This window comes from Epinephelus lanceolatus, chromosome 8 (genome assembly GCF_041903045.1).
Source record: "Epinephelus lanceolatus isolate andai-2023 chromosome 8, ASM4190304v1, whole genome shotgun sequence".
NCBI classification, from domain to species: Eukaryota; Metazoa; Chordata; class Actinopteri; order Perciformes; family Serranidae; genus Epinephelus; species Epinephelus lanceolatus.
The window spans coordinates 9,460,834-9,485,001 of NC_135741.1; the positions used below are offsets into that span (position 1 = coordinate 9,460,834).

The window sequence follows — 24,168 nt, forward strand, 5'->3', positions numbered from 1 at the left end:
TTGAGCCTCATGTAACCACTGTTCGTACTGTTCGTGCCTCTCACAGCAGCTGTAGACTGAGAAAGAAATAATTTATTTCACTGGGCCGACTGCCGTCATCTTTTAAGGTGGAACGTTAACTTGTAATGTTACTCAATGCATGAGTTGATGACGTGAATCCATCAACACACCTTAAATGTAACTGGGACAACTTTGACTGTTTCGGCCGAGTTATGTGAACTGCATATATTCTAATCCTACCTCGGAGTAAAAAAAAAAGCGTCACGGAGCGTTGTTCCTGTGGGCCCCTGAGCTTGCCTGAGAAGGACTAAATGCACAAACTGGCTATTTTTAAATATGCCATGGAGAGAGACTCTCACTGCAGCCTGTTTTATCTTGTTCTAAAAATGTCGACATGCAGCCTCGTTCTGTGGACGATAAACGAGGCGCAGACTGATAAAGGAGGAAATACAGTGAGTGCTGGACGGAGCAGTGAGTGACAACAACTCCGCCCACATTAAGAGGACTGTTTGCAGTGGAAACACTAGGGTCTAGGTACCATATCTGAAGGGTTACTATCGAAAGTGTTCGGTGGAAACGGGGTGAATGTATCTGCTACAACGTGCAAATGTAACATACTGTCTGGAGAAACATATAATTCCAACATTTATTTCCTGGTGATGGGGTGAGCAGTAACACACTATATATGTGACTTCTTTGACTGTCATTACCTTGCTCCTGCTCATAACAACATCGAGGAATCTCTTGGGCTGAACGGTGCCATCCCACTCAGATGACAACCCCACCCTCGGGGAGGGCCGTGTTGTTTCTAAGGGTGGCGGCGGGCAGAGGGCGGTTTTCTCGTGCACTGTTGTAAAACAGCAGTCGGAACAAAACATCGCGTCACTTAGACAACAAACCCTGCAGCCTGAGCTGAACTGTGTGTCTCTGATGTAAGGAGGCGGCGCTATACTCACTGTCATCTGTGGTGAGGATGAAGGACTCGGGGGTTCTGTCAGGAAGTGGAGGAGTCAGGCTCTCCTCAGCTGCACAACCAGAGATAATCAACCTCTAATTTATTATTGAATAACAAGGAATGCACTTATCGATTTTGTGTGTGGGTGTGTGTGTGTGTGTTATGGTTAAACACATTTGTGTAACTTCTCTGTAAGTGACAGACGTGTGGGTTTTTAGATCTTAATTTCATCAGTCAGTCTTGTGATCTTACTTTGAGGCAGCAGTGGAGGAGTCATTGGGTCCAGAGGTGGACAGTAAGGGTGGAGGTTTGAGGTTGTGTTTGATGCCAGATCAGGGTGTGGTGCTGCTACTGGAGATATCACAAGAACATTTTATTGCGATTAACTCACGCATGTATTAATTTCATAATAACTGGATGCTGAGTTTCTCCCAACAGTTTTTAAAAAGGCACATAACCTGTAAATTTGAATTTATATTTATGTATATCAACTGTCAGCTGGCTGAATTATTAGCCAGTGCATACAGCCTTGTGCATTATGTTATTATAGATATCTTACCTGTGAAGTTCATTTTTGCTTTCAGGCTCTGCAAGGAAACGAAAGTATGTTGCTGTTACACAACTGATGCGTTGAATGCTCTCACTGTCTGATAACAGTAATTTTATACAGATTAATTTCAGAAACCGATCAGTCTGAGTTTAAATTCCAGGATACATAAAGGTCCAGTGTGTAGGATTCAGGGGGATATTCAGTTTAATTCAGCTGAACTTTTTTTATCCCGAGGGAAATTCTTGTGCCAGAGAATGTTTCAAATTACAGTAACCACAATTTAAAGTTCACAACCAGAACAACCAGTGGGTTCCCTGGGTCAGGGTCACTCACTGGACCCAGTTTTAGAAACAATATTATGGCAAAATATACAAGACAAGAGGTGTTTTCAAGGAGCAAAAGCAAAATCAGTGCCCAATTGAGTAAGAATAGGAGTTAGATATAATGGCAGAATTGGAATATAACATACTAGGTGTGTTTCTTTGTTACCTTAGAATGAGCCGTTTATATCTACATAGGAAGCGGGTCCCAGGACCCCAGGAAGTGTGCCAGGCTTTGAAGCTAATTTGCTTAGTGGCTAAACAGTGTAATTACACCTCTCAAGTTCGTCACGTGATGCCTTTGGGCACAAAAAGACTTTTCCCATTGACTTATATTTGGAAATAGATGTCTGTAAATCAGTGGGTGCATTTTTTGAGCATCACAAACCTGCAAAATTACTCGTTTCAGTATCAGGATTTCATCCATTTGTTGTAATGACATTTGGAAAATCTAGAAGAGCAAGATTAAATGTCCATTCAAGTAAGTGGAGTGCCAAACCAAAAGTAGCCGGCTCAGCTGGTGGAAGTTCACTTGCTCTTTCAGCCCAGTGATTTGGAAGCAGCGTCGATCAAATCAGTAATTTCATGCCACAGACTGAAACACTGGAATGAACAAGGCCCCGCCTCCAAAGCTGTATCCAGGGCTCTTGATACATCCATGGTGGGGCCTCGTCCACAAAGTCTGCCATGTTTCTACAGTAGCCCAGAGTGGACAAACCAAACACTGGCTCCAGAAAGGACCATTTGCGTTTTAGCGTCGACCACTGTAGTTAGAGGCCCCTCTGTGACAAGCAGCATCGATAAAACAGATTTCTCACCATGGAACTGCTTTATTTAGTGTTTTTACTGGTTTAAAGCCCAGAGTCAGTTTGTTTTGTAGTGTAGGAGACCTCTGCGGATACTCTGGCGGCTCTCGGTAAAAACCTCCTGACCATCTTAAGTTGTCAGAGTAAAGGTGAGCACACATCTGTCAAGCCAAACAGTGTTGGAGGAACACTGATTTCTAATGTGAAACTGCTTTATTCAGTGTCTTTAGCAGTTTAAATCACCTGGTCCTCTGTGGATAACTCAGCTCCCGCTAAAAACGTCCTGAGCAATGAACTTCCTCACAGCTTAATGCCACCAGATCCCCCTAAATTTTACACACTGTTCATTTAATGAGGTTTAAACCTCCTTTAAAAGTTAACACTTAACTTTTATGGTCTTGGTGACACATGTGCATTATCCACATTCTCACTTGACCAGAGGTGTCACACAGATGCTGATGTCATTATGTGCTCAAATAATATAAATATACTCATTCATCATTCAATTGTATCTTTCCGGCCTTTGCAGCAGTGACTTAGAGGAAGTCACACCTCAGCCAGCGCAGAGACTTGGTCCTCACCTTGCTCCTCATCCAAGGAGCCGCCTCACACTGAGATGCGGCAGCAGCTGGCTTTGAGTCACCAAACCACTCTGAGGACATTCCTATTCTGTTCAGGTTCACTGCCGGCTTGACCTCTGACATCTGCTCCACAGGAGCTGAAAGGTAAACAACAACAATAATCAATTTCATTGTTACAGTTTTTTTTTTTCAAAAATATTCACTATTTTGATTATTATTGAAATTATTGCGATTTCTTATGAAGTCACCTTCATCAACGGCCAACTCATAGGACTCTGGGGTCCTCTCTGGAAGTGGGGGGACAGGTGAGGGGGGGTTGCCTGGTGATATGGAAAAAAACATCATCAGTCAGTCAGTGTTGCGGATTTTTTAACATCAAAGAGTCACTTTTACTTTAACAAAATAAATGCAGACATGAAAGGAGCTCTGTGTGGAATTCAGAGCGTATACGTTGTCCGCATTCCCAACATAGGAGTGACAGGCGGCTAGCAGCAAATGGAGCTTAGTCCATAAACAATGCTAAACGAGAGCAACCGTGCTGACAGGGCTAATGATGTTAAGCAGGGAGGAACCAGAGAGTGGACGTTACACTTCTGAGACAACAGTGCAAGCTGCGGTGATGAGCTAGCTATGGGATACACACATTCACTCAGGGTGCATTCAGACCTAGAGTTGTCTTGCTTTGGTCCGAATCAGGGACTAAATTTGTTACAAAGTTGTATAATTGCCTAGAGTCAGTTCGTGTTCTCACAGCAGCATTTACAAGCGGACCAGATTAAATGCCTTGTGTGAGAAAGCTGCTCTTGATTGGTCAGAATTTCCATGTGGGAAAAATCCAGGAAGTAAAGCAAACATTGAAGAAGAGTACACTTGCAAGATAAATGTGACACTTTCTAATGTCACAATGGAGGGACAACTACGCAGGTTGATTTTAGCGCTGCTCATCGTGGACTATATTGCTGTCATTGTTCATTTTAGTCAAACCATACAGTTTGAAAACGAGGCGCAGCTCCAACTAGAAAACAATGTTTTGATGCATTGGATGTGCTGAATGTGCATATTAAGGCAGTACAGGAGGAGGTGCACATTAATAATCCTCCAGGACTGTAACATGCTCATGTTTAACCCAAACAATGTGTCATGTGACTGCAGTCTCACCACAAACAAATGTTTGTGTGATTGCTGTGTTCACACCTGCCCAAATGAACCGCACACAGGGGACAAATGAACTTGAGTGCAGTTGAACTGAACCAAACAGGGCAGGTGTGAAAGCACCTTAACACGCCTGCACAGCCGAAATGACTTCACACAACAAACCACGAGAAGCTTGGATTCCAACACACACAGAGTTAGCTTGACTTCCTTCTCTGCTCCTGGCGACATTACTCCACTATATCTTTACAGAGCAAATAGCTGTTTGCTGCTGTATTATTACTCTGAATGTGGCATACAGAACCTTTAAGTGTGGCACTGAAAGAAAAGCATATTTGAGTACACTCTAAAAGATATTTAAGAGTTTAAGATATTCTCCACTCACTGTACTTCTCGCCTCCCAGCTCCCTGACAGCCTCAGCAGCAGCATTGGGTGGAATGATAACCATTAACCTTTCACAGGGTTCTGAGGGCTCTGACAAACACAAGCATAACATGTTAGGTCCTGGATATATGAGCACACAGCAAGATTATTATATCAGGAAACCCATACGCACTTGCTTCAGTGTAAATAATAAAATTGGATGATCAGAAGCCGTGAAATAGGTGTTTATACATTAAACCAAAAGAAGGAGGAATGTGCTCAGAGTAGGCATCATAGCATGCTTCCAATTTTTTCAGTGCTTTTATTGAAATAACAAGTTACCTATTTATTCATCTTGAGAAAATGAGCTTTGTTATTTTTTGATAATAGGTTGTTTTATTTCGTTGTCTCAAAAAAATGAGGAAAATTACAAACTTATTGGGCTACTTATAAGCTGATTTAAGCTGAAAACACCTCAGCAAGGAGTACCTGTTATTTTTATTATTGACTGAGGTACCACTTCCTTACCATCACCATCTGATGCAATCAATAATATCATTAACAGGTACTCCTTAATTTGACAGTTTCAACTTAAATCAGCTGCTACAGTTGTCAAGACACCACCTCTAAGAACAAACAAAAGTAGCCTAATAAGAGGAAATGACGTTCTGTTAATCATCTTCTTATCTCGAGAAAACAACGCTTGTTTTTTTGTGTGTTTAGAAAATGAAATAAAAATAATAAAAGGGAATAAACTCATTATCTTGAGAAAACAAAATAGAACAACCTTTTTGAAGACAACAGCAGATGAATTGCTCATGTGGGTTGCAGTATCATGGTATCCAGGAAGGTGCTCTTTGGTCAGGAAGTGCAGTACATCTTGAAAAAACAAAATCCAAGACAACTCTTCTCTGGTACAAAAGTTAAAAGGCCTTTATTAAATGGCTAGTTCATGATGAACATTAAAAACACCAACATGTTTCGGCCATGCTCACTGGCTGATGAAGGCCAGTGAGCATGGCCGAAACATGTTGGTGTTTTTAGGCCTTTTAACTTTTGTACCAGAGAAGAGTTGCCTTGGATTTTGTTAGAACAACCTTTTGTTGTCATAAATGGTGAATCATCTCGTCACAAGGATAAAAGCTTGTTTTTTTTAGTAGCAAATTAATTAAGTCATTATCTTGAGATAACATAAATAAATAAAAATAAAAAAGAGATCTTTGGCTGACGTATAGATGAGGAAAGGTTGTGTTAGGGGAGTGCATATTTAATTTGTAACATTGGGTGGTGCTTGGACTGTAAATAAACTGTGTTTATTACTTATTGATTTAATTAGGTGCTAAATAGACTGGGGATAGTTGTTAATTATTTGTAAATAAAATTGGGAATTTGTTGAAATAATATGTGGTAAAAGAAGAAGTGTAAGATAGGGGAGGGGCACTTATCGTTGTCTTGTTTGTTTTTTATTATGTTTTTGTTTTCGTTTTGTTTTTTAATTTTTGGTTCGAAATAAAGTCGTTCATTCATTCATAAAGCTGGTTTTCACCAGATAACAAAATAAAACAACCTTTTGCTTTCTTACTCCGAGATAACTAAGCTCTTTTTTATTTTGAGATAACAAACTAATGATAATAATAATTGGAAGCACAGCCATGACTGGTGTCTGTATCATAGAAACTAATGGTTTATGTTCCAGTTTATCGAGGAGAACACCAACCTTCATCCACAGCAATTACGTAGGATTCAGGAGTTCGTTGAGGTAGGGGAGGAGGTTCTTCTTCATCTTTATCATCTCCACCAGTACCTGCAAAATGCACATTAGTTAATCTGAAGGTTAAATCCCACTACCCTGTTGTCTCTGTGCTCTGGACTAACACGTGCACTTGTATGACTGTATTTACCTGAGGCAGTAGAGTCAAGCTCCATAGTCTGGTCATTCAGACACAGTGTGGGTGTGCTGAAGATGGGGCTAACTGCCCACTGTTTGGCTTCTTCACTGGAGTCCACTGGAGCCTCCTCAGATGAAGGGGAGCTCATTGGAGTGTCAAAGTACGGGTCTTCCACCATCAGACAGATGGCTGCCGCCATGGCTGGTGAAGCTGGAGGGTGCAGTGTTGGTACGTCATTGCTCCTCTCCTCCACTGCGGAGGCTCTCTGGCTGGCATGCAGCTGTGTGGGTGAGGTCCTGGGTCCCTCCTGCAGGTGCTGGGTGGTGGCCAGAGCCTCAGGAAGGGACTGGCGTGGGTACCATTGTTGTTGGTCTCTCTGCGTGTCCTTGGCTCTCAAGTCAATGAGATTATCTGAAGCAGAAGGCGAGGGAGTGTGGTACTGTTTTAAAGCCTCCCTCTCCTCATCAAGCAGGCTCTGGAGTTGTGGCAGCAGATCCATGTCCTCACTCAGGTCAGAGAGCTCGCTTTCAGTGTCAGGTGTGATAGTGGGTGGGACCGTGGTCACCTGGACAGTTTGACAGGTTAGCGTGAGTCACAACAGGTTTAATAAATGAGGAAAATTTACATCTACAACCCGTCTGTCCCATTCTTCTGAATGAGATATCTCAAGAAGGCACAAATTTGGCACAAACGTCCACTTGGACTTAACAATGAACTCATTAGGTTTTAAGTGGTCATGGGTCAAAGGTCAAGGTCACTGTGATCTTATCTAGCTCATTCTTGTGAACTTGATAATTTAAGAACACCTTGAAGATTTTTTTTTTTTTCAAATTTGGCCCAAATGTTCACTTGGACTCAGTAATGTCCTGATCAGATTCTGGTGGTTGAAGGCCAAAGGTCAATGTCTGTGTGACCTCACAAAATATGCTTTTAGCCATAACTTTTTAATTAATACACTATTTATGACAAAATTTGACACAAATATCTAATAGGATAAAATAAGGAAGTGATGACATTTTAAGTCCAAAAGGTCAACTTCTCTGTGAAGTAATGTTGTAATCTGCAAAAAAACGTGTTTTGGCCATTACTCAACATCATACCTCAGTAACAGAGGGGGAGACATATGGTCAGACACTGGATTTATGTGTGTGAAGCATCCATGTTTTCAGATGCATGGATGTAAACGAAATGAGTTGTTACACCTCGGCATATCGGATATGTGTATATAATGACTGAGCCTTGTGAAAATGCCCCTTTCATACCTAGTCATGATACTACCATGACGGCATTGTGGTACAGTGGTTAGCATTGTCACCTCACAGCAAGATGGTTCCTGTTTCTAACTGAGGTCGGGGTTTGAACTCTTCTGTGCAGAGTTTGCATGTTCTCCCTATGTCAATGTGGGTTTTCTCCAGGTACTCCGGCTTCCTCCCACAGTCCAAAGACATTCAGGTTAGTTAGTGACTCTAAATTGTCCGTAGGTGTGAATGTGAGCCTGAATGGTTGTCTGTCTCTATGTGTCAGCCCTGTGATAGTCTGGTGACCTGTTCAGGGTGTACCCCGCCTCTCACCCAGTGTCAGCTGGGGTAGGATACACCCCCCTGTGACCCGCAACAGGAGAAGCGGTTATGGGAAATGAATGGATGAATGAATACTGTCACCTGTAACCAGTTAACCTGTTTACCCTTCGAATGTTCCAAACTGGTGTTTCTCGACCATTCTACAACTTTCTCAGTCTTTTGTTTCCCCGATCCCAAATTTTTTGAAACTAGTTACAGGCATCAAATTTCCAAGAAGTGTTTATTCAAAAGAAACAACAACAAAGTCATCAGTTTGAACATTAAATATCTTTTTCTTTGGATTACATTCACCTGGATATAAGTTGAAAAGGATTTGCAATCATCACATTCTGTATTTATTCATGTTTTATACAGTATCCCTACTTTTTTGGAATCAGGGTTGTAAATGCATTAATGCTTGGCATGTATGAATTTTGCCAAACATTTAGTGTCATTGTGTGTGTAATATTATACAGTTTGCGAATTCAAAGGCCCTTGCAGGTTGATAAAATACAGCTTGATAAGTGTCTCGCTTTGGGTAAAGCAGTCGCCTTATTAATGCCTTCATCTGTCTGCAAATATGATAATTTTCCACTCAGGTCATGTGACTGTGTTCTATATCGGTGACAGTGAAACCACAGCCTGCCACAGATGTTGTTTCTGCTTTGCTGATCGAGATGGTTGTACGTGATAGTTAGTGCTGGTGGAGCAACATATTACACATTTCCATTCTTTATATGGCTCATTCACAAAGGAGTCTTCCTGGTTGCTCACCTCATTTCTGCAGGCCTGTGCATCCATGGTCTCCAGATATCTCTCAAACAGTAACTTGATGGTTCGGTACACCAGATCATATTGCTCCTGAGGTGAAACAACAAAAACCTGCTCTGTTAGGTGACGTTACCCTTGGGGAATGACACACGAAACACACTTCATCACAAGATCTTTGATAGGAGGGAGCGACTGACATTAAGAACTCTCTGAAATGTGGTTCTGCTTGTTGGAAGATTTGTTACATGTGATACTTCGTTAAAAAATGACAGCAGCTTACCTTGGTTTGAACCACCGAGGGCCTCTGGGTTCTCATGTTTTGAACTAAGTCATAGATACTGAAATCTAGAGTGATCATCTAAAGACAGGCAGGAAAACAGCTCAGCTTGAATCTTTACAGTTGAATTAATCTGACTTTAGGCAGATAATGTGCAGAGAGCATAGAGGCGGGAATATCTCACCTGTTTCTTCAGGAGGTTCCAGGTATAATCGATGACACACAAGGCTCCTGTTCGACCACAGCCAGCGCTACAACCACAGAAACAACAAGACACATTTAAGCACTCAGCTTATCCCCAGCAAGAGGGACATCTCAATGTGACTACCCAAATTATTATTAGTCGTAGACGAGTTTAAAAGGGTATTTGCAAACAACAGATTTTCAAGCACACTGTCATGAATATCTTGATTTTCTGAAACTCGTTGTCGTGCATGGTCTTAACTGCGCCCATCCAGCACTAAGCAGGTTTAAAGGAATACTTCACTCACAAAATGGCCTTTTGTAAATCAGTTAGTCGTGTTATCTTGAATTAGTGAGGAAAATGATGGGTGCGTTGTGAATCGCCTACTTTTTCTTTTACTTTTAGTAGGTACTGCAGCTGCCCTTAAAAGGTATGCACTGTTGCATGTAGTATGCAGGCAAGCGGGAATGTTACTTCCTCATTATGTTATGCTATGACCCTCTTACTCATACATGCGTTACCATGGAGATAAAACAAATTGCCATTCACAAGCTGGCCAGAGGTCAACCCATTTATTTTACAATAAATTATAACTGCATACATTGTAGGCTAAACATTTCTCTGTCATCGTTATATAATGCTTCTGTCCTTTTGTTGTTGGTTATATTTATGAGTATTTTATTCAATTAAACAATTCATATTTCTATTATTACTGATCGACAGGTCATCAGTCACCTGAATGGGCTATCATCCATCACTGTGACTTCTGACAGTCATGGTTTCGTCCGCTTTGCAGAGAATTGTGGGTCAGAATAGCCAGAACAGCATGCTGGCTTGCATACTGCAAAATCAGATGGGATGTAGTAGAACATCCTGGTATTTTTGGCACACTGCATTTGATATACTGTGTGTTCCAATCCCCATACGACCATACTATGTAGTACGGCAGAAAAAGATTTAGTACGTCCCTCTACATAGTATGTGAAATGTAGTGTGCCAGAGAGTACCAGGATGTACTACGACGTCTGCGTGCTTTTCTGGCTATTCTGACCCACAATCCTCTGCGTAGTGAAGATGCGTCATATCTACTGAGCCGCAAACAGATGACAGCTTAACAGCTGACTGACAGCTGTCAGAAGTCGCAGTGACGGATGACAGCACATTCAAGTAACTGATGACTAGTCGATAGTAATAATAGGAATTTTAATAGTTTGAGTGAACAAAAAAATTATAAATATTACAAACAACAACAGAACATAACTATAAAATCAACAACGACAGAGAAATGCAGATGTAATTTCACCGTCACAAATATAACATATTAGAACCTACAATCTGTGTAGTTATTACTTTAAAGTTAAACTACATACATTGCAAAGTGACAACAGCAGAGCTCTCCGGGTTGATCTCTGTCTCTGGTAACAGATAAATAGGTAAAAAGAAAAATTATGTGATTTGGAGCGTACCCTGGCTATGTATTGGAACATACTAAATCTTTTTCTGGCATACTATATAGTATGGTAGTATGGGGACTGGAACATACAGTTTGTTTTTTGTCACATGCCTCTGCTGAAAATGGCAGACATGTTGATTTACTGATTGATTGGGGACCAGTTTAACAACAGCAAAACTATATCAAAACATCAGCTTACAAACTTTCACACAACTCATGCAGAAAAATCCAAGTCTCATTCATCCAGTCGTATGCTCAGTACCCCCCAAACTGCATCTTTGCATTAAAAAAAAACCTTGATGTTGGAGTCTGGCTGTGAAGAGGGCACAGATACTTTCACTTTCAGTTTAGCTTTAAATAAGGTTCTAGAGAAAATGGGAAATGAAACAGACCATACAGCTGGACAGTATGACTAATTAAACGGTCATTTTTGGGTGACATATTCCTGTGAGCAAATGCTGACAGTCATTTCCAGATCCTAATTCAACCAGTTCAAAAAGGCTCAGTGAACATCTTTTAAATTCACAGATTAAGTTAAAACAGTAGAAATAATAAATAGATAGAAAAGGTTTAAGGCTTTGACTCTAAAGTTATACTGTATGGGCAGGCTGAGAAGTCATTTTTAGAAACTTTGCTCATTCATAATATCCAACATGACTGTCCTGTGTCACTGAGTCAGATGGGAGTTGATTTAATGGTAATTATAGAGGCTGCAGTTAGTGTTTGGGTTTGATTGTAGTAAAGTACACTATAAGAGGTTTGTGATATAACTTCCTTTCCCTGTAAGTGTTGAGGAACAAAGTGACATTTTGCAGTGACAATGACTGCAGCTGTCTAGTTGTTACATCATTCAAAAGTGGGGTGATTTCCTTGTATGTAGGTTGGACTCTGCCACTGACTCAACATTCCACTTCTGACACATCATCCTCAGGAAGGTGTGGGCCTGTCATGGCGCGACATGCTTTCATATCGCATTTTTCGACAGTTGTCATACAGTTACTTAATTTATACTTAATATGTGCCGCAAAGTACTTTAATTAGTCATCAAAACAAAACACGCTTTCAGGTACCAAATAACATATACTCACCAGACATCCCAAGAAGTAAGTGACTTATTTAATGTTTTGTATCTGAACTTAGTCTTTGTGCTTCATCTGTATTTGCAAAATCGATGACTGTTTTTATCCTACTAAACAAAGCACTGCAGTTTCCAATAAATCATAGGTTTCCAATAAAGCTCATCCTTGGTTTTGTTGAAATGGCACATTGAAAAAAAAATCCTTCATCCGCTCATCTTTTCAAGCAGCTACAGTAATCTCACATAACCTCACATGGGCCCCACCCCATATCCCCCCTAGCCAACTTGATGTACACTATATTTGTGCACACACAAAAAACATCTTAAAAATCTGTTATGCACAGATTCACAGCACAAATTATTTCTAAGGCCCCACACCTCATATGAATAATCAAGCACAGAACACACACGCAGTCATGGAAGGATTACTGAACGGGTCTACCGGGCATGGGACCAGGGGCCCAGAGTGTAAAGCAGGATTTATATTTGTGTGTACCTGTATGCAGAGCCTATGCCGCAGCCTACATATGTGGCCTACGGCGTTGTCATTTATACTTGTGTGGTGGTGTATCTGTGTCACCACCACACACCCAAAACACACATTAGACATGGCTTAATAGAGACAGTTTCAAACACAAGTACACAAATCAGCTTCATTATAACTCGGCAGCATTCACAGACAAACACTTGTCTTTATCTGGACACATTTTCCTCACAAATACAACATGCTAATGTTTTTAGCATAAGCGTATGGGATTTTACATTGTATAAATTAGCGTATCGGCTAGTGGACTTTTTCTCTACTCATATGAAGCCAGGGACAACAGCAACATTTACAACCCTGGCCTTTACTTGCAAAATGTTACTCAAATTAACACGTACCAAACAGGAAGAGGCTTAAAATGACCAAGAGAGATGCATAGGAGCTATAAAGAGACACAAAATAACTACAAAAATGGGCAATATAACCACTAAGAGACACATAATGACAAAAGAAATACTATATTGCCTCACAGAGACACAAAATTACCATTAAGAGACACAAAACCACAAAATGATACGATATGACTACAAAGAGATGCAAAACAACAATAGAAGAAGAGGCTAAACAACTACAAAGTATGTTTGTCCTGCTCCTATGTAAGAGTAGAGGGGGCTTTTGCATATCTCTGCGCAGGAGCCCATTGTCTGATAATCTGCGACTTCATGCAGTTGTGTGTGTGAATAGATAGAAGTGAGTTTAACTGTTAGTTTCACTAAAAAGATGTGGCTTTTAAATCAGACAGAGGTGTAAGACTGGAAAAACTGAGGGGAAATGCCCACACATACAGTTTAAACCTTGTGGGTCGCTGGCTATCCGCCTACGCACACTTCCTGTCTCATAGGAGGAGGTGCCAATAACTTCTAAGGTCTATAGTGGGGGGACGTATACATGCTGCCCACAGGCAATACATTTGCCATAGTAACTACTCACTCTGAACCAAGAGTTTCACTCTGTCAGTGTGAAAGTGCTTTCTTACAACAAAACAAGACCTGTCCATCAGTAATTATGATAATAATCATTATAAAATTTACAGATGTTGCCAAATATTCATTTTAGGATGTTGGTTGATAATGAGAAAAGGCTGCCTCCTCTTAGGAGTATAGAGGCAGAGACAGTTGACTAAGTAAGGAGGAAAAGTAAAGGAGACAGGGAGCCAGTGACAGATGCTACTATGGTTGTGATGTGTTGTCTTTTACTTGTACTTTCTCTTCCAGCTGCATTTTGTGCAAGCTGAAGTCTGTTCTTTTGTTACTTGGGTAGTTCAGTTAAAAGAGCACTGCTATAGTCAAGATGAGAAAAGACAAAAGTGTAATTCAATGTCCTTGCACCGGAGAGTGCAAAATATAGTTGGTTTGATTTCTATGGTTGAAAAATGTGGTCTGATGGCCGAAGTACACGAGGCATAGACGTGGAGCCTGAGACAGGGGTATTTACCTGCTACACAGACTCCATCTTTGCAGTGTGTGGTTGCTGCTAGCTTCACTGTGTGTGTATTGAGTTTTGCCGAGAGGTAAGGCAGTTGGTTACATGGGGTTTGTAAGGTATAGGCTACATTAAATGGTTCTAAACAAATTCACTGGATTGTTTTACTAACCTGATGCATTGATTTGATTGATTTACTTTAATGTGAAATGTAAAAACAAATGCAAGGTTGCTCTGCTGCGTCACACTGCCTCTGGTACAATGAGGTATTAATGTTAAACATTTTAAACAACACACTTTTTACACAGTTCTATGTAGTTTCTACCTGTTGTAGGGTCGCAGAGCCGAGCTTAGAGAAAAATAAATAGACCGGCTGCTTAAAAACCAGGTTGAGCAGTTTGGTGTCCACATTGCAAGCGTAGCTTCTGTGGTCAGTGTGTTCTTCAGCTTATTCTATTGGGCGCACCCTGCTGTGGGCATGCTGTGGCAGAAGTGTTTCACCTCAGCTGTGTACCATGTATTTGGCATAAATGACACAGAATGATTTCTTACCATAAGTCATAATCTATAAATATAAATTGAACCTATTTTGCAGGAGTTTTAAGGCTACCTAAAATTCTGTTTGTCTTTGATTCAGCCCCAGTAACTAAGATCTCTCTCTTTCCTCATTTAATTTCAGATAGTTGTTAGTCATCCAAATTGAAATACTCTTTAAGCAGTCAAACAATTTAGACTGTTCAACTCGTAAATAAATACAATTGCGTGTCATCTGCATAGCTATGAAATTTAACACCATGTTATTGCATAATTTGGCCCAGTGAAAGCATATATAGTTAGAATAGCGGACCAAGCATGGAGCCTTGTGGAACACCATCCTATAGAATTTGATAAGTAGTTGTAGCATGTTTACCATTGCCGAAAAACTAAAATCTGAGTGGAACCAGGTGACAACCTCTCCAGTAATTCCAACTGAATGGTTTTATTATTCCACAGTGCCCGATAGCTACGCATGGCTATGAAATTTCCCACCGTGTTTTTGCATAATTTGGCCCAGTCGAAGCATGTATGGTTAGAATAGTGGACCAAGCATGGAGCCCTGTGGAACACCGTTGTGTAGAATTAGATAAGTAATTGTAGTATATTTACCAGCACTGAAAAACTTAAATCAGAGTGAAACCAGGCGAGGACCTCTCCAGAAATTCCAACTGAATGCTTTTATCATTCCAGATTGTCTGATTGATATTTGTGGCAGATTTTATTATAAATAAATAAGCAGTTTTAGGCCTGAAACAGGCCTAAAATTATTGATAATAGATGGATTGAGGTCGCTTTTCTTAAGGAGAACTAAGTAGAAATAAATTCCATGAGGAAGCCTGACCTGCAGTGGATGCAAAAGGGGATATCATCATGGGCTTGATAGGAGCGCATCTCCTGTAGCATGTCCAGAATGGGAGGGATGGAGTCAGGTACACCGTGATCTGGCCAGTTGAAATAGTGCAGCTGTTTCAAAGTTCGGCTACACTAGAAAAAATAAAAGCATCACAAATGCAATAACAAATCAAACCTCTTTTCAGAGCACATTTAATAACAAGGTTCATGACAAACATATTCATGTTGCTTTTAGTGACTGTATCATTGTAAAAGCTGTAGATTTACATAAACCAAATTATTTTCTTTGCCTCTTGGTGGAACATAATTTGGAGGTCATCTTTGAGATCTTCAAAATGTGTGAGGGATCATACAATATAAGATTCTGTGCAGAGCATATATTACTCCTGTTAGATTATCCAAGATGGCTTAATTGTGGCAACCAAGGTTCTTTATTCCACCTGCTCAGGGACTGTCCAGTTGTTAAAACACTCTGGATAGAAGTGATATCTCTTATGTCCGAGTTTTTCAGTGTGCCCCAAAGAATGCTTGCTGGGCCTGAAATGGGACAATAATGTTGGAGTCAATGTTGAGCGCCTATGGACATTAGGTTGCTTATCTGTTAAGAGACTAATTCTTCTAAACTGGTAGAAGCATAAAACAGCCTGTTTCACTAGGGAGTCTTGGCTGAAGGAATACCTGGACTTGCTGAACATGGAACGGGCAGCCTGCTCACTCAAAGACTTTGATAAGGGCCTAGAAGACCACTGTGACACTGTCTGTACACTTTTAAAACAGTAGCGTCCAGTTTAAGGCTTGTATACAACGGATGTATGAGATCCAATGTATGTTACATATTTTTTTGGAGGGGGGGGGGGATTTTCTTTTTCTCTGTTCTTGTGTCTTACTGATCTAATTTTCCCTTGCTGAATGTGTGTTAACTCCAAAAGAAAGAAATATCAATAAAACTGTTAATATAATTAAAAAAAAAAAAAAGATTTTAGTGAGTAGATCCTGTCTACAAGATCTCATGAGTTTTGAAATTTCAGCAACTGCCTCCAGTCTTTGTAGCAGCTAACAACAATATAAGCTGATAATCTCTTGCTTGTCTCAGGAGAATCACCCTGACAGTTATTCTCACAGTCAGAGTACAGTATAAACACTACTTACGTTGCGATAAGTCACCCGTAACGTCCTTGTCAGATAATCTCCTTTATTTTCCTCTGAATCCTGTTAAGAAGAAAAACAGCAGTGCGTCTTTAAAGTGAGTACTTATTGTTACCGTAAAAAGGTGGATAATTTGAATTTATTTTGTACTGTGTTAATAATAGTAAAACCAAGCATTGTGTGACACAGATGTTGTGTGAAGATAGTGTGAGATAGTGTGTCAGCACATGTTATGGAACCGTTCTGCAGAAACGTCAAAGCAGGAAGTGTGACTGTGAAAATAAAAGTACTCACACAGTAAACTGTAAATGGCTCACAAACAAATGGCTGCTCTTGTTTCTGTGGCCAGTAACGCTCTGATTTTTTCTACCAAAAAAAAAGGAAAGAAAGAACAGTGGTTTTCACATTTTACATTTCACATTGTTCTAAATGGTCTTACAGGCGCAACAAAAATGGCTTCAATCTAAACATCAGACCAACACATGCAGTGACCCAGCGTTTTGGTTTATAAAACCACAGCAGGCTGAAGGTAAACTGATACACAGAATGCACAAGTGTTGATGGTACACAAGCAGCAGGAGCAGCATGGACATGTAGATAATTGTCTTACCTTTCCCATCTCAAATTCTCGACAGGCCATCACCACGACCTGGAGCCAAGACAAGACAACAAGATTTACGATGTACCAAAATATACCACATCACTGCTGGTGGAGTTCAAAAGGTCAGTTTATGTAACCAAGGTAAGGATCATTTTATCCAACACATGCTAATAGTTGTTTTGAGAGCAACAGTATACGTTGAAACACCTTGTTGTGCCCACAGACGGCAGGCGGGTCATACCTTTATGTTGTACTCCCAAAGCATCCTCAAGAAGTCCAGTACTGTGTGAGGAAGAGGACCCTGAGTAGCAATGTAAGCCCTGGAGCCTGACACTCCCTGTAGACAAAACACAGCTGTTAGTGACATTAGTTACATACTGTAAATATACATATACTGAAAGTGTAATTTATTTATTTATTTATTTATTTAAAAAAAAAAAGGATTCTGCTTAGAAAAAAAAACTTAATTTACCTTGATGAAACTGGCGTTGATGTACTCAGTGTCATTTTTAGATGTGGTGAGAGTGAGCTTTACTCTGGTGTGGTCGACTAAAATGAGAGAGAAATATGTAGCTGTAATATCAATGTTGCACAGCTCAGAAGTCACTGACTGTTTGACCTCTCACAGCCTTATGGTGCAAAAAAATACAAAGAATTAAAATAAATTAGAAACAGAAGAAATTATATTAGTATTTATTTCTTGAAACCAGATTGACATATTCCACATTGTCCTATTTAATAGATATAGAGAATGTACTTTTAAAAATTAATCAAATACGATCTGTCAACATAATTAGTCACACTTGTACCTAGGGCTGGACAATACAGCTAAAAAAATTATATTGCAATATTTTGAAATGTTTTAAATTTTAAGTACAAGGATATTTTTTTAATTAAATGAACTACAGGTACGATAAAGTTAAATAAAATACTGTCACAATAAAGTTGAATAAAGTACTGTTATAATTAAGATAAATAAAATAGTGTTATAATAAAGTTAAATAAAATAGTGTTATAATTAAGTTGAATAAACTAGTGTTAAAATATAGTTAAATAAAGTAGTGTTATGATAAAGTTAAATTAAGTAGTTATAATAAAGATGAATAAAATACTGTCATAATAAAGTTGAATAAAGTGAATTTATAATAAAGTTAAATAAAGTACTGTTATAATAATGTTAAATAATGTAGTGTAACAATAAAGTTAAATAATGTAGTGTTAAAATAAAGTTAAATTAAGTAGTGTTATAATTAAGATAAATAAAATACCGTCATAATAAAGTTGAATAAAGTAAATTTATAATAAAGTTAAATAAAGTACTGTTGTAATAATGTTGAATAAAGTAGTGTTATAATAAATTTGAATTAAGTAGTGTTAAAATAAAGTTGAATAAAGCACTGTTATACAAAGTACTGCTAATAAAGTTAAAGTACTGCTGTAATAAAGTTAAATTAGGTAGTGTTAAGATTAAAATAAATAAAATACAGTCATAATAAAGTTAAATAAAGTACTCTTATAATAAAGCTGCATTAAGTATTGATCAAACAAACAGCAATAGTTAACAAACTAACAGCTCTCTAGTTCATATATTGATACTATTTGCAGGTTGCAGTGTTACTGCATGAATGTGTCTAAATAATAACATTAGTGGTCTGCAGTCCTGCAGAGGAGAAAAAAACCTTTACCCTGCTCACACTCTGTTGCTCAGTGGTGGTCTGGATGGGCAGAGGAGTGTGTGTGTGTGATGTATAATGTTTGTGAGTCTTTCTTTGTGTGTGTGTATGAGAGAGAGGTAGATAGCCGGTGGCTAAAAAAACAACGTGACAATTTACACTCAACAATATAGTCATGTGGAACAAGGCGCGATACATGGAGTATATTCGATATATCGCCGGCCTCTACTTGTACCAGATTAACAAGCTAGCACGGGGGAAATATTTGCATTCTTCAACTTTAAATGTGTGGAACCTATACACCTAATTAAAAAAAAATTAACATTTCACCAACTTAAATGTGCACCAGATAATGGTTGCTAATCTCCAGTTTCTCTAGCTCAACTCACTATAGATTCCAAATCCAGAAAAGTGAAAGTCTTGGAGGAAAACAGAGCATTAAATAACTCGTGGACAGATTCGTTTTCTCTGCAAAGTTATGTTGTTTTTTTCCTGGTAAAAAAAATGTCTCTTTTGATCGTATAGGTTGTCGACCCTTAACCGAGCAGATCATAACACGAGCTCATCCATATCACTTTCACAAACAACACAAACACTGTCTGCATCACAGTGTTTGTGTATCTGTATCTAAATGCCATGCAGCCTGTAATACCATGAGCCTATTCTTTGATCCATCCACATTTACTTTGAGCATTAATGTGTCAGAGGTGTGACTATAGAGAGGTCACACAGTCACAGTTTCTCTGTCATATCTTATCTGAGCAGCCCTGATGCAGAGGTATATTTATCATCTAATGCAGAAGTATAAATGTGAAATGTGCCTCGAGCAGAGCTTACAAGGAACAATGTCTTTGTATCGGTTCTTCTTGATGTTCTCCTGCTTCTCTGCTGTCTTGGTTGGGAAGGTCCTGTCAGTGCGGTACTTCATTGACTGACTTTTCAACCTCTGGGGAAAAAAGAAGGAAAGTTAATCATTTTATATTCAACTACAGCATTTAAGTTTTAATTTCTTTAAGCTATGTGAATGTCAAACGGCTTTTTCCCCACTTTCCCAACTGATAAATTAAGTTATGTTTAGAATCTGCCGGTGGTGGCTGAACCATGTTGGTGGTTAAGTAACTTGTTGAGACTATATATTGGAGTACTGCTGTATTATGAAAATGTCCCCAGTATTAGCTTGTTTTTATGTAGACTATGTGTCACTGCTATTCCACAACAAAATGACCAAAAAGCTGAAAACTGTTTTTCTAACAGACTACAGTGTAAAATGTGCCTCAGCTTTTGTTGAGGCATTAAATGCACATATAGTCGAGTGTAGAGTTAATACACCTAAATAAGATTTCTCCAACTTATGATCAGCAAAACAAAGTTTCATGACTTTTCATAATGAAGGCAGTGCAGGTAGAATCAAAGTATTATGAGTCTCAGCATATGTGGGTAGGGTAATGTGATAAATAAATGTTTTTCTATCAAGCAAAATCTTTTTTCATATTGGTGGCTGCGTACCGTATGATGCTTTCAAGTCATAGGTAACTTTATTTTAAATACCACCTCACTGCTGTGACACAAATCGATGGTAGTTGATTTATTAAAGGGACAGTTCAACCCAAAATAAAAACATACATATTTCTCCTCTTACCTGTAGCGCTGTTTATCAATATAGATTGTTTTGGTGTGAGTTGCGAGTGTTGGAGATATCGGCTGTAGAGATACGTATCTGCCTTCTCTCCAATATAATACAACTAGATGGCACTCAGCTTGTGGTGCTCAAAGCACCGAAAAATACATTTAAAAAAGTCAACAGCAATGTCTCTTTGCAGAAATCATGACATGGTTACTTAAGATAATCCACAGACCTTGTTGTGAGCAGTTTTGTGTAGGAACCATTTTCTTTCTACTGAACTAGACCTGCCAAGTGTATTACCACGTACTGATACTGACTCAATCTTACCTAGCAGCACTGAGTTAACTAAAGTTACAGCTCAGCCAACCTGTTCTCATCCCAACTCATCAAATACTACCACATTGTCAGTGTCCTAAATGTCAAAATATGACGTGCTAGGACTATCGAAGGGCTGACACATAGAGACAAACAACCATTCACGCTCACATTCACACCTACGGACAATTTAGAGTTATCAATTAACCTAGTCCCCAATCTGCATGTCTTTGGACTGTGGGAGGAAGCCGGAGTGCCCGGAGAGAACCCATACTGAACATGCAAACTCCGCACAGAAGGGCTCCCACACCCGGGATCGAACCGGCAACCCTTTTGCTGTGAGGCGACAGTGCTAACTACCACACCACCGTGCCGCCCTACATACATACAGTCTTTTTCAAAATACATTTAATATGTAGGTAAAACACTTTGTTTTTACATTTATTACCTTAAGATGAAGCAACAAAAGAGTGTGGTTAAGTTTAGAAAACAACATCAATGTCACGTCAAGTGCCACATGTCATGTTACATACGTTACTAGTGTAGCATGGTATACATCGTAGCACACTATGTTGTTAATAAAATAACTTTGACTTTGGTTTAAAACAGGAAACAAACAGTGGGCTCCTTGGTGAAAGCCATGGGTCTCATTTATAAAACAAAGCGTAGGATCCATACTAAAAATGTATGTACAGACAAAAGACAAAAATGGAGTGCGCCAAAAAATATTTGACTAATTCTTCAATCAGGTTTCCACCTAACCATCTGTGTCGCCAATTTCCTGTCTCCAAAATGTTAATGAGCATGAGTCAAAGTTGCTCCAATCAAGTCTGTTTTCAGAGATTACAACTTTTCCGGGGGAAGTGGCATACACCTCTCTTAGGCCTCATTTTGTGCATATGCAATGTTTATAAATGAGACCTCAGGTGTTTGTTTGACCCACCCATACCCATCTGCCTTATACGGACTTTCTCACTCTCACTTTCTCAGTCTGTCAATCTCTGACGCGGCAGTGTTTGAGTTTGGTTGTGGACAGTGGCTGCTATTTCTGATGGTGTGTATCATACCGCCAAAAGTGTCTCTGTACGTTTGTATCTGATGCCAAAATTATTGACAAAGCCACGGTATTTGACGTGTTGGGAGTGAGAATGCGCTGGCTCAGCCAAGGACAACACCATTAATATTTACATCGCACACTGTCACAAACACAAGCCTCTCGTCCATGAGTAGATGCACACTTCCTACTGCACGGTGATACAGTTGGACACAGCACATCAATACTGCTAGCTTACTGTCACGGTTCAGCCAACGAGGATGCATTTATGTTTACATCCAGCGCTGTCATGAGCATGAACCTTTCCTCCATGAGTAGATGCACGCTTCCTTCTTTGCAGTGATACAGTTGGCAGGTGTAGAAAGAAAATAGTTTCTACATGAAACTGCTCACAACAAGGCCTGTGGATTATCCTGAGTAACCAGGTCATGATTTCTGGAAAGAGACGTTGATGCTGAGTTTTTCTTTTTTTTTTTTTTTTTTCAGGCACTTTAAGCACCCCAAACCAAATGCCCATCTAGTCCATGATATTAGAGAGAAGGCAGACATCACTACAGCTGATATCTCCAACACTCTGCAACTCACACCAAAACGATCTAGACTGATAAGTAGCACTACAGGTAAGAGGAAAAATATGTATTTTTGATTTGGGGATGAACGGTCCCTTTAAAATGTTTTGGCGTTTTTTTTTTCAGTTTCCATGACTACTTGTTCGGTCTTAAGGAGAGTTAAAAAGGCAAGGGGTCAAATGGCATGTGACCAATCCCACAACATTCATACATGTCCAGTTTCTATGTGATTCAACCCCGTCTGACCAGAATCTATGACTCACTTTACTAGAAACTGACATGACAGTTTACAAACCGAGAGGATTTCCATGTGGAATTTACTGTGTGGAACGTCTGACACTGAAATTAAAGTCATGGCACGTCCACACTCACAGGATTTGTTAAGACACTGGTCTTTTTGTTCGGAGGCCAGTTCTCGCAGTTCCGAACAGTCTGCTAATGGCCTTGTGGACCATCTGCGCCGTTAACACCACAGAGTGCTTTTTGTTCTTAAAGGAAGTGATGCAGTAGACCCCTTTCTCTGGAGTGATCGGGGTGGGAGCGGCATGACAGCAGAGGGGCAGCATGTGAAGCACTCGGTGCTGTCCTCAGGCACTGGCATGTCACTCATCACCATGGCAGCAGCCCACAGATGATGTCATCTTGGGTGTCAAGACTTCAGAGGAGAAGGAATTTGTGGGTATGTGTTGTGTGTGAATGTACATGTATTGTTCCGTGTGTACTAGGCTGATGACTGATAACTGAACAAGTGATGGACTAATTGAACGAGCTTTGTTAGTTGTTAAATGTTACAATAGATTTGCCTATGAGTCTTCCTTGTTCATGCGCCTTCAAAGACAAGCATCAGTGCAAAGAGGAAGCTTAAAAGTGGCGTTACAATAGCAGCGTGTTACTTCCCTGAACTTGTTGCCTTTTGTGACGTTTTGGCAGTCTGGAAAACTATTAAGAATGTACGTACGTACGTACTTCATTCAGTGTCAACAAACATCGCTGTTAGGAAGAAATCTGTCTTCTTTATCTACAGTACGACTAACAACAATACTCCAACAAAAGGAACTTGACAGTTGACTCACCGCAAACTCCCCTGCAATGCCATTCGGTGCCTGCTCATCCACAGCCTCCTGTCTCTCCAGCTGGGCCAGCAAGCTCCTCAGTATCCAGGCCTGCTGCTCCATGGCTGGCTGTACACTGCCTGGGATAGTGCACCTTTCACAGGCATGTCAGGACACAAAGGTCCTCATCCAGGGGTCATGGATTAGGGTCGCCGAGGCTTGAGTTCAGGGCTGTGGCGCCTCTGCTGCTGCTGCTACACAGAGCACTTCTCTATTGCAACTGTCACATCAAGGAACTATTGTGAGGGAACGCGTGAACTGTCTTAGAGGAAGCAAGAGTAAGCTAACAGGTTCTGTGGTCAGATTAAAAATACTGCCGCGCCCCCTGGGTGTCTCTCACTGGGTCCTAAAGTTACCCGGGTGTTTCATTGCATGACATTGCTGCAGAGGGACGGGAAGGGAGACACCCACTAACAGTGTGGGCCACGCATTTATGCATATAAAGTTGCACCAACAACTGTTGCTACCCGAAGTCAGAGTGCGAGCAGGCAGTCTAGCCTGTTGGACAACATTCAGGGCACACAAGAGGGGAGGAGGAGGGATGTGGGTAGGGATGGAGGCAGCGACAGAGGGAGTGGTGAAGACAGAGGGTGTCTGAGAATCCTGAAAAGCCTGATGTTCTGATGAGAGGGGAATTAACCCAGTCAACTGTCTGGGTCTTCATTTATGCCTTCTGTATCTCCACATATGCCATTTGTTTTGGTAAACCACTGCACAGTATTTGAGATTAATTACCAGTAACCTCTGCCATTTCTTCTAAAACTTATGTAATTTGTTTAG

The 24,168-nt window shown here is 40.0% G+C and overlaps 1 protein-coding gene across 3 annotated transcripts in view; it reads right to left on the reverse strand.

The window, feature by feature from the left end:
• Positions 1-24,168, reverse strand: part of ptpn22 (protein tyrosine phosphatase non-receptor type 22) — a 36,801-nt gene that overhangs the window by 12,332 nt on the left and 301 nt on the right. The window contains exons 2-21 of one of the 3 annotated variants that reach the window (XM_033629190.2): positions 23,350-23,608; positions 19,552-19,660; positions 17,514-17,590; positions 17,283-17,378; positions 17,051-17,089; positions 16,735-16,806; positions 16,444-16,503; positions 15,284-15,426; positions 9,409-9,475; positions 9,228-9,305; positions 8,951-9,037; positions 6,630-7,182; positions 6,446-6,532; positions 4,750-4,839; positions 3,461-3,532; positions 3,213-3,349; positions 1,515-1,542; positions 1,208-1,306; positions 957-1,025; positions 711-847 (exon numbers count right to left, since the gene is read on the reverse strand). In XM_033629190.2, coding sequence (XP_033485081.2) covers positions 711-847; positions 957-1,025; positions 1,208-1,306; positions 1,515-1,542; positions 3,213-3,349; positions 3,461-3,532; positions 4,750-4,839; positions 6,446-6,532; positions 6,630-7,182; positions 8,951-9,037; positions 9,228-9,305; positions 9,409-9,475; positions 15,284-15,426; positions 16,444-16,503; positions 16,735-16,806; positions 17,051-17,089; positions 17,283-17,378; positions 17,514-17,590; positions 19,552-19,660; positions 23,350-23,451 — 2,202 coding nt within the window. In that variant the 5' untranslated portion in view covers positions 23,452-23,608. Of the gene's footprint in view, positions 1-710; positions 848-956; positions 1,026-1,207; positions 1,307-1,514; positions 1,543-3,212; positions 3,350-3,460; positions 3,533-4,749; positions 4,840-6,445; positions 6,533-6,629; positions 7,183-8,950; positions 9,038-9,227; positions 9,306-9,408; positions 9,476-15,283; positions 15,427-16,443; positions 16,504-16,734; positions 16,807-17,050; positions 17,090-17,282; positions 17,379-17,513; positions 17,591-19,551; positions 19,661-23,349; positions 23,710-24,168 lie in introns of those variants that run through there. The other 2 variants (XM_033629191.2, XM_033629189.2) reach the window with 2 other exon arrangements.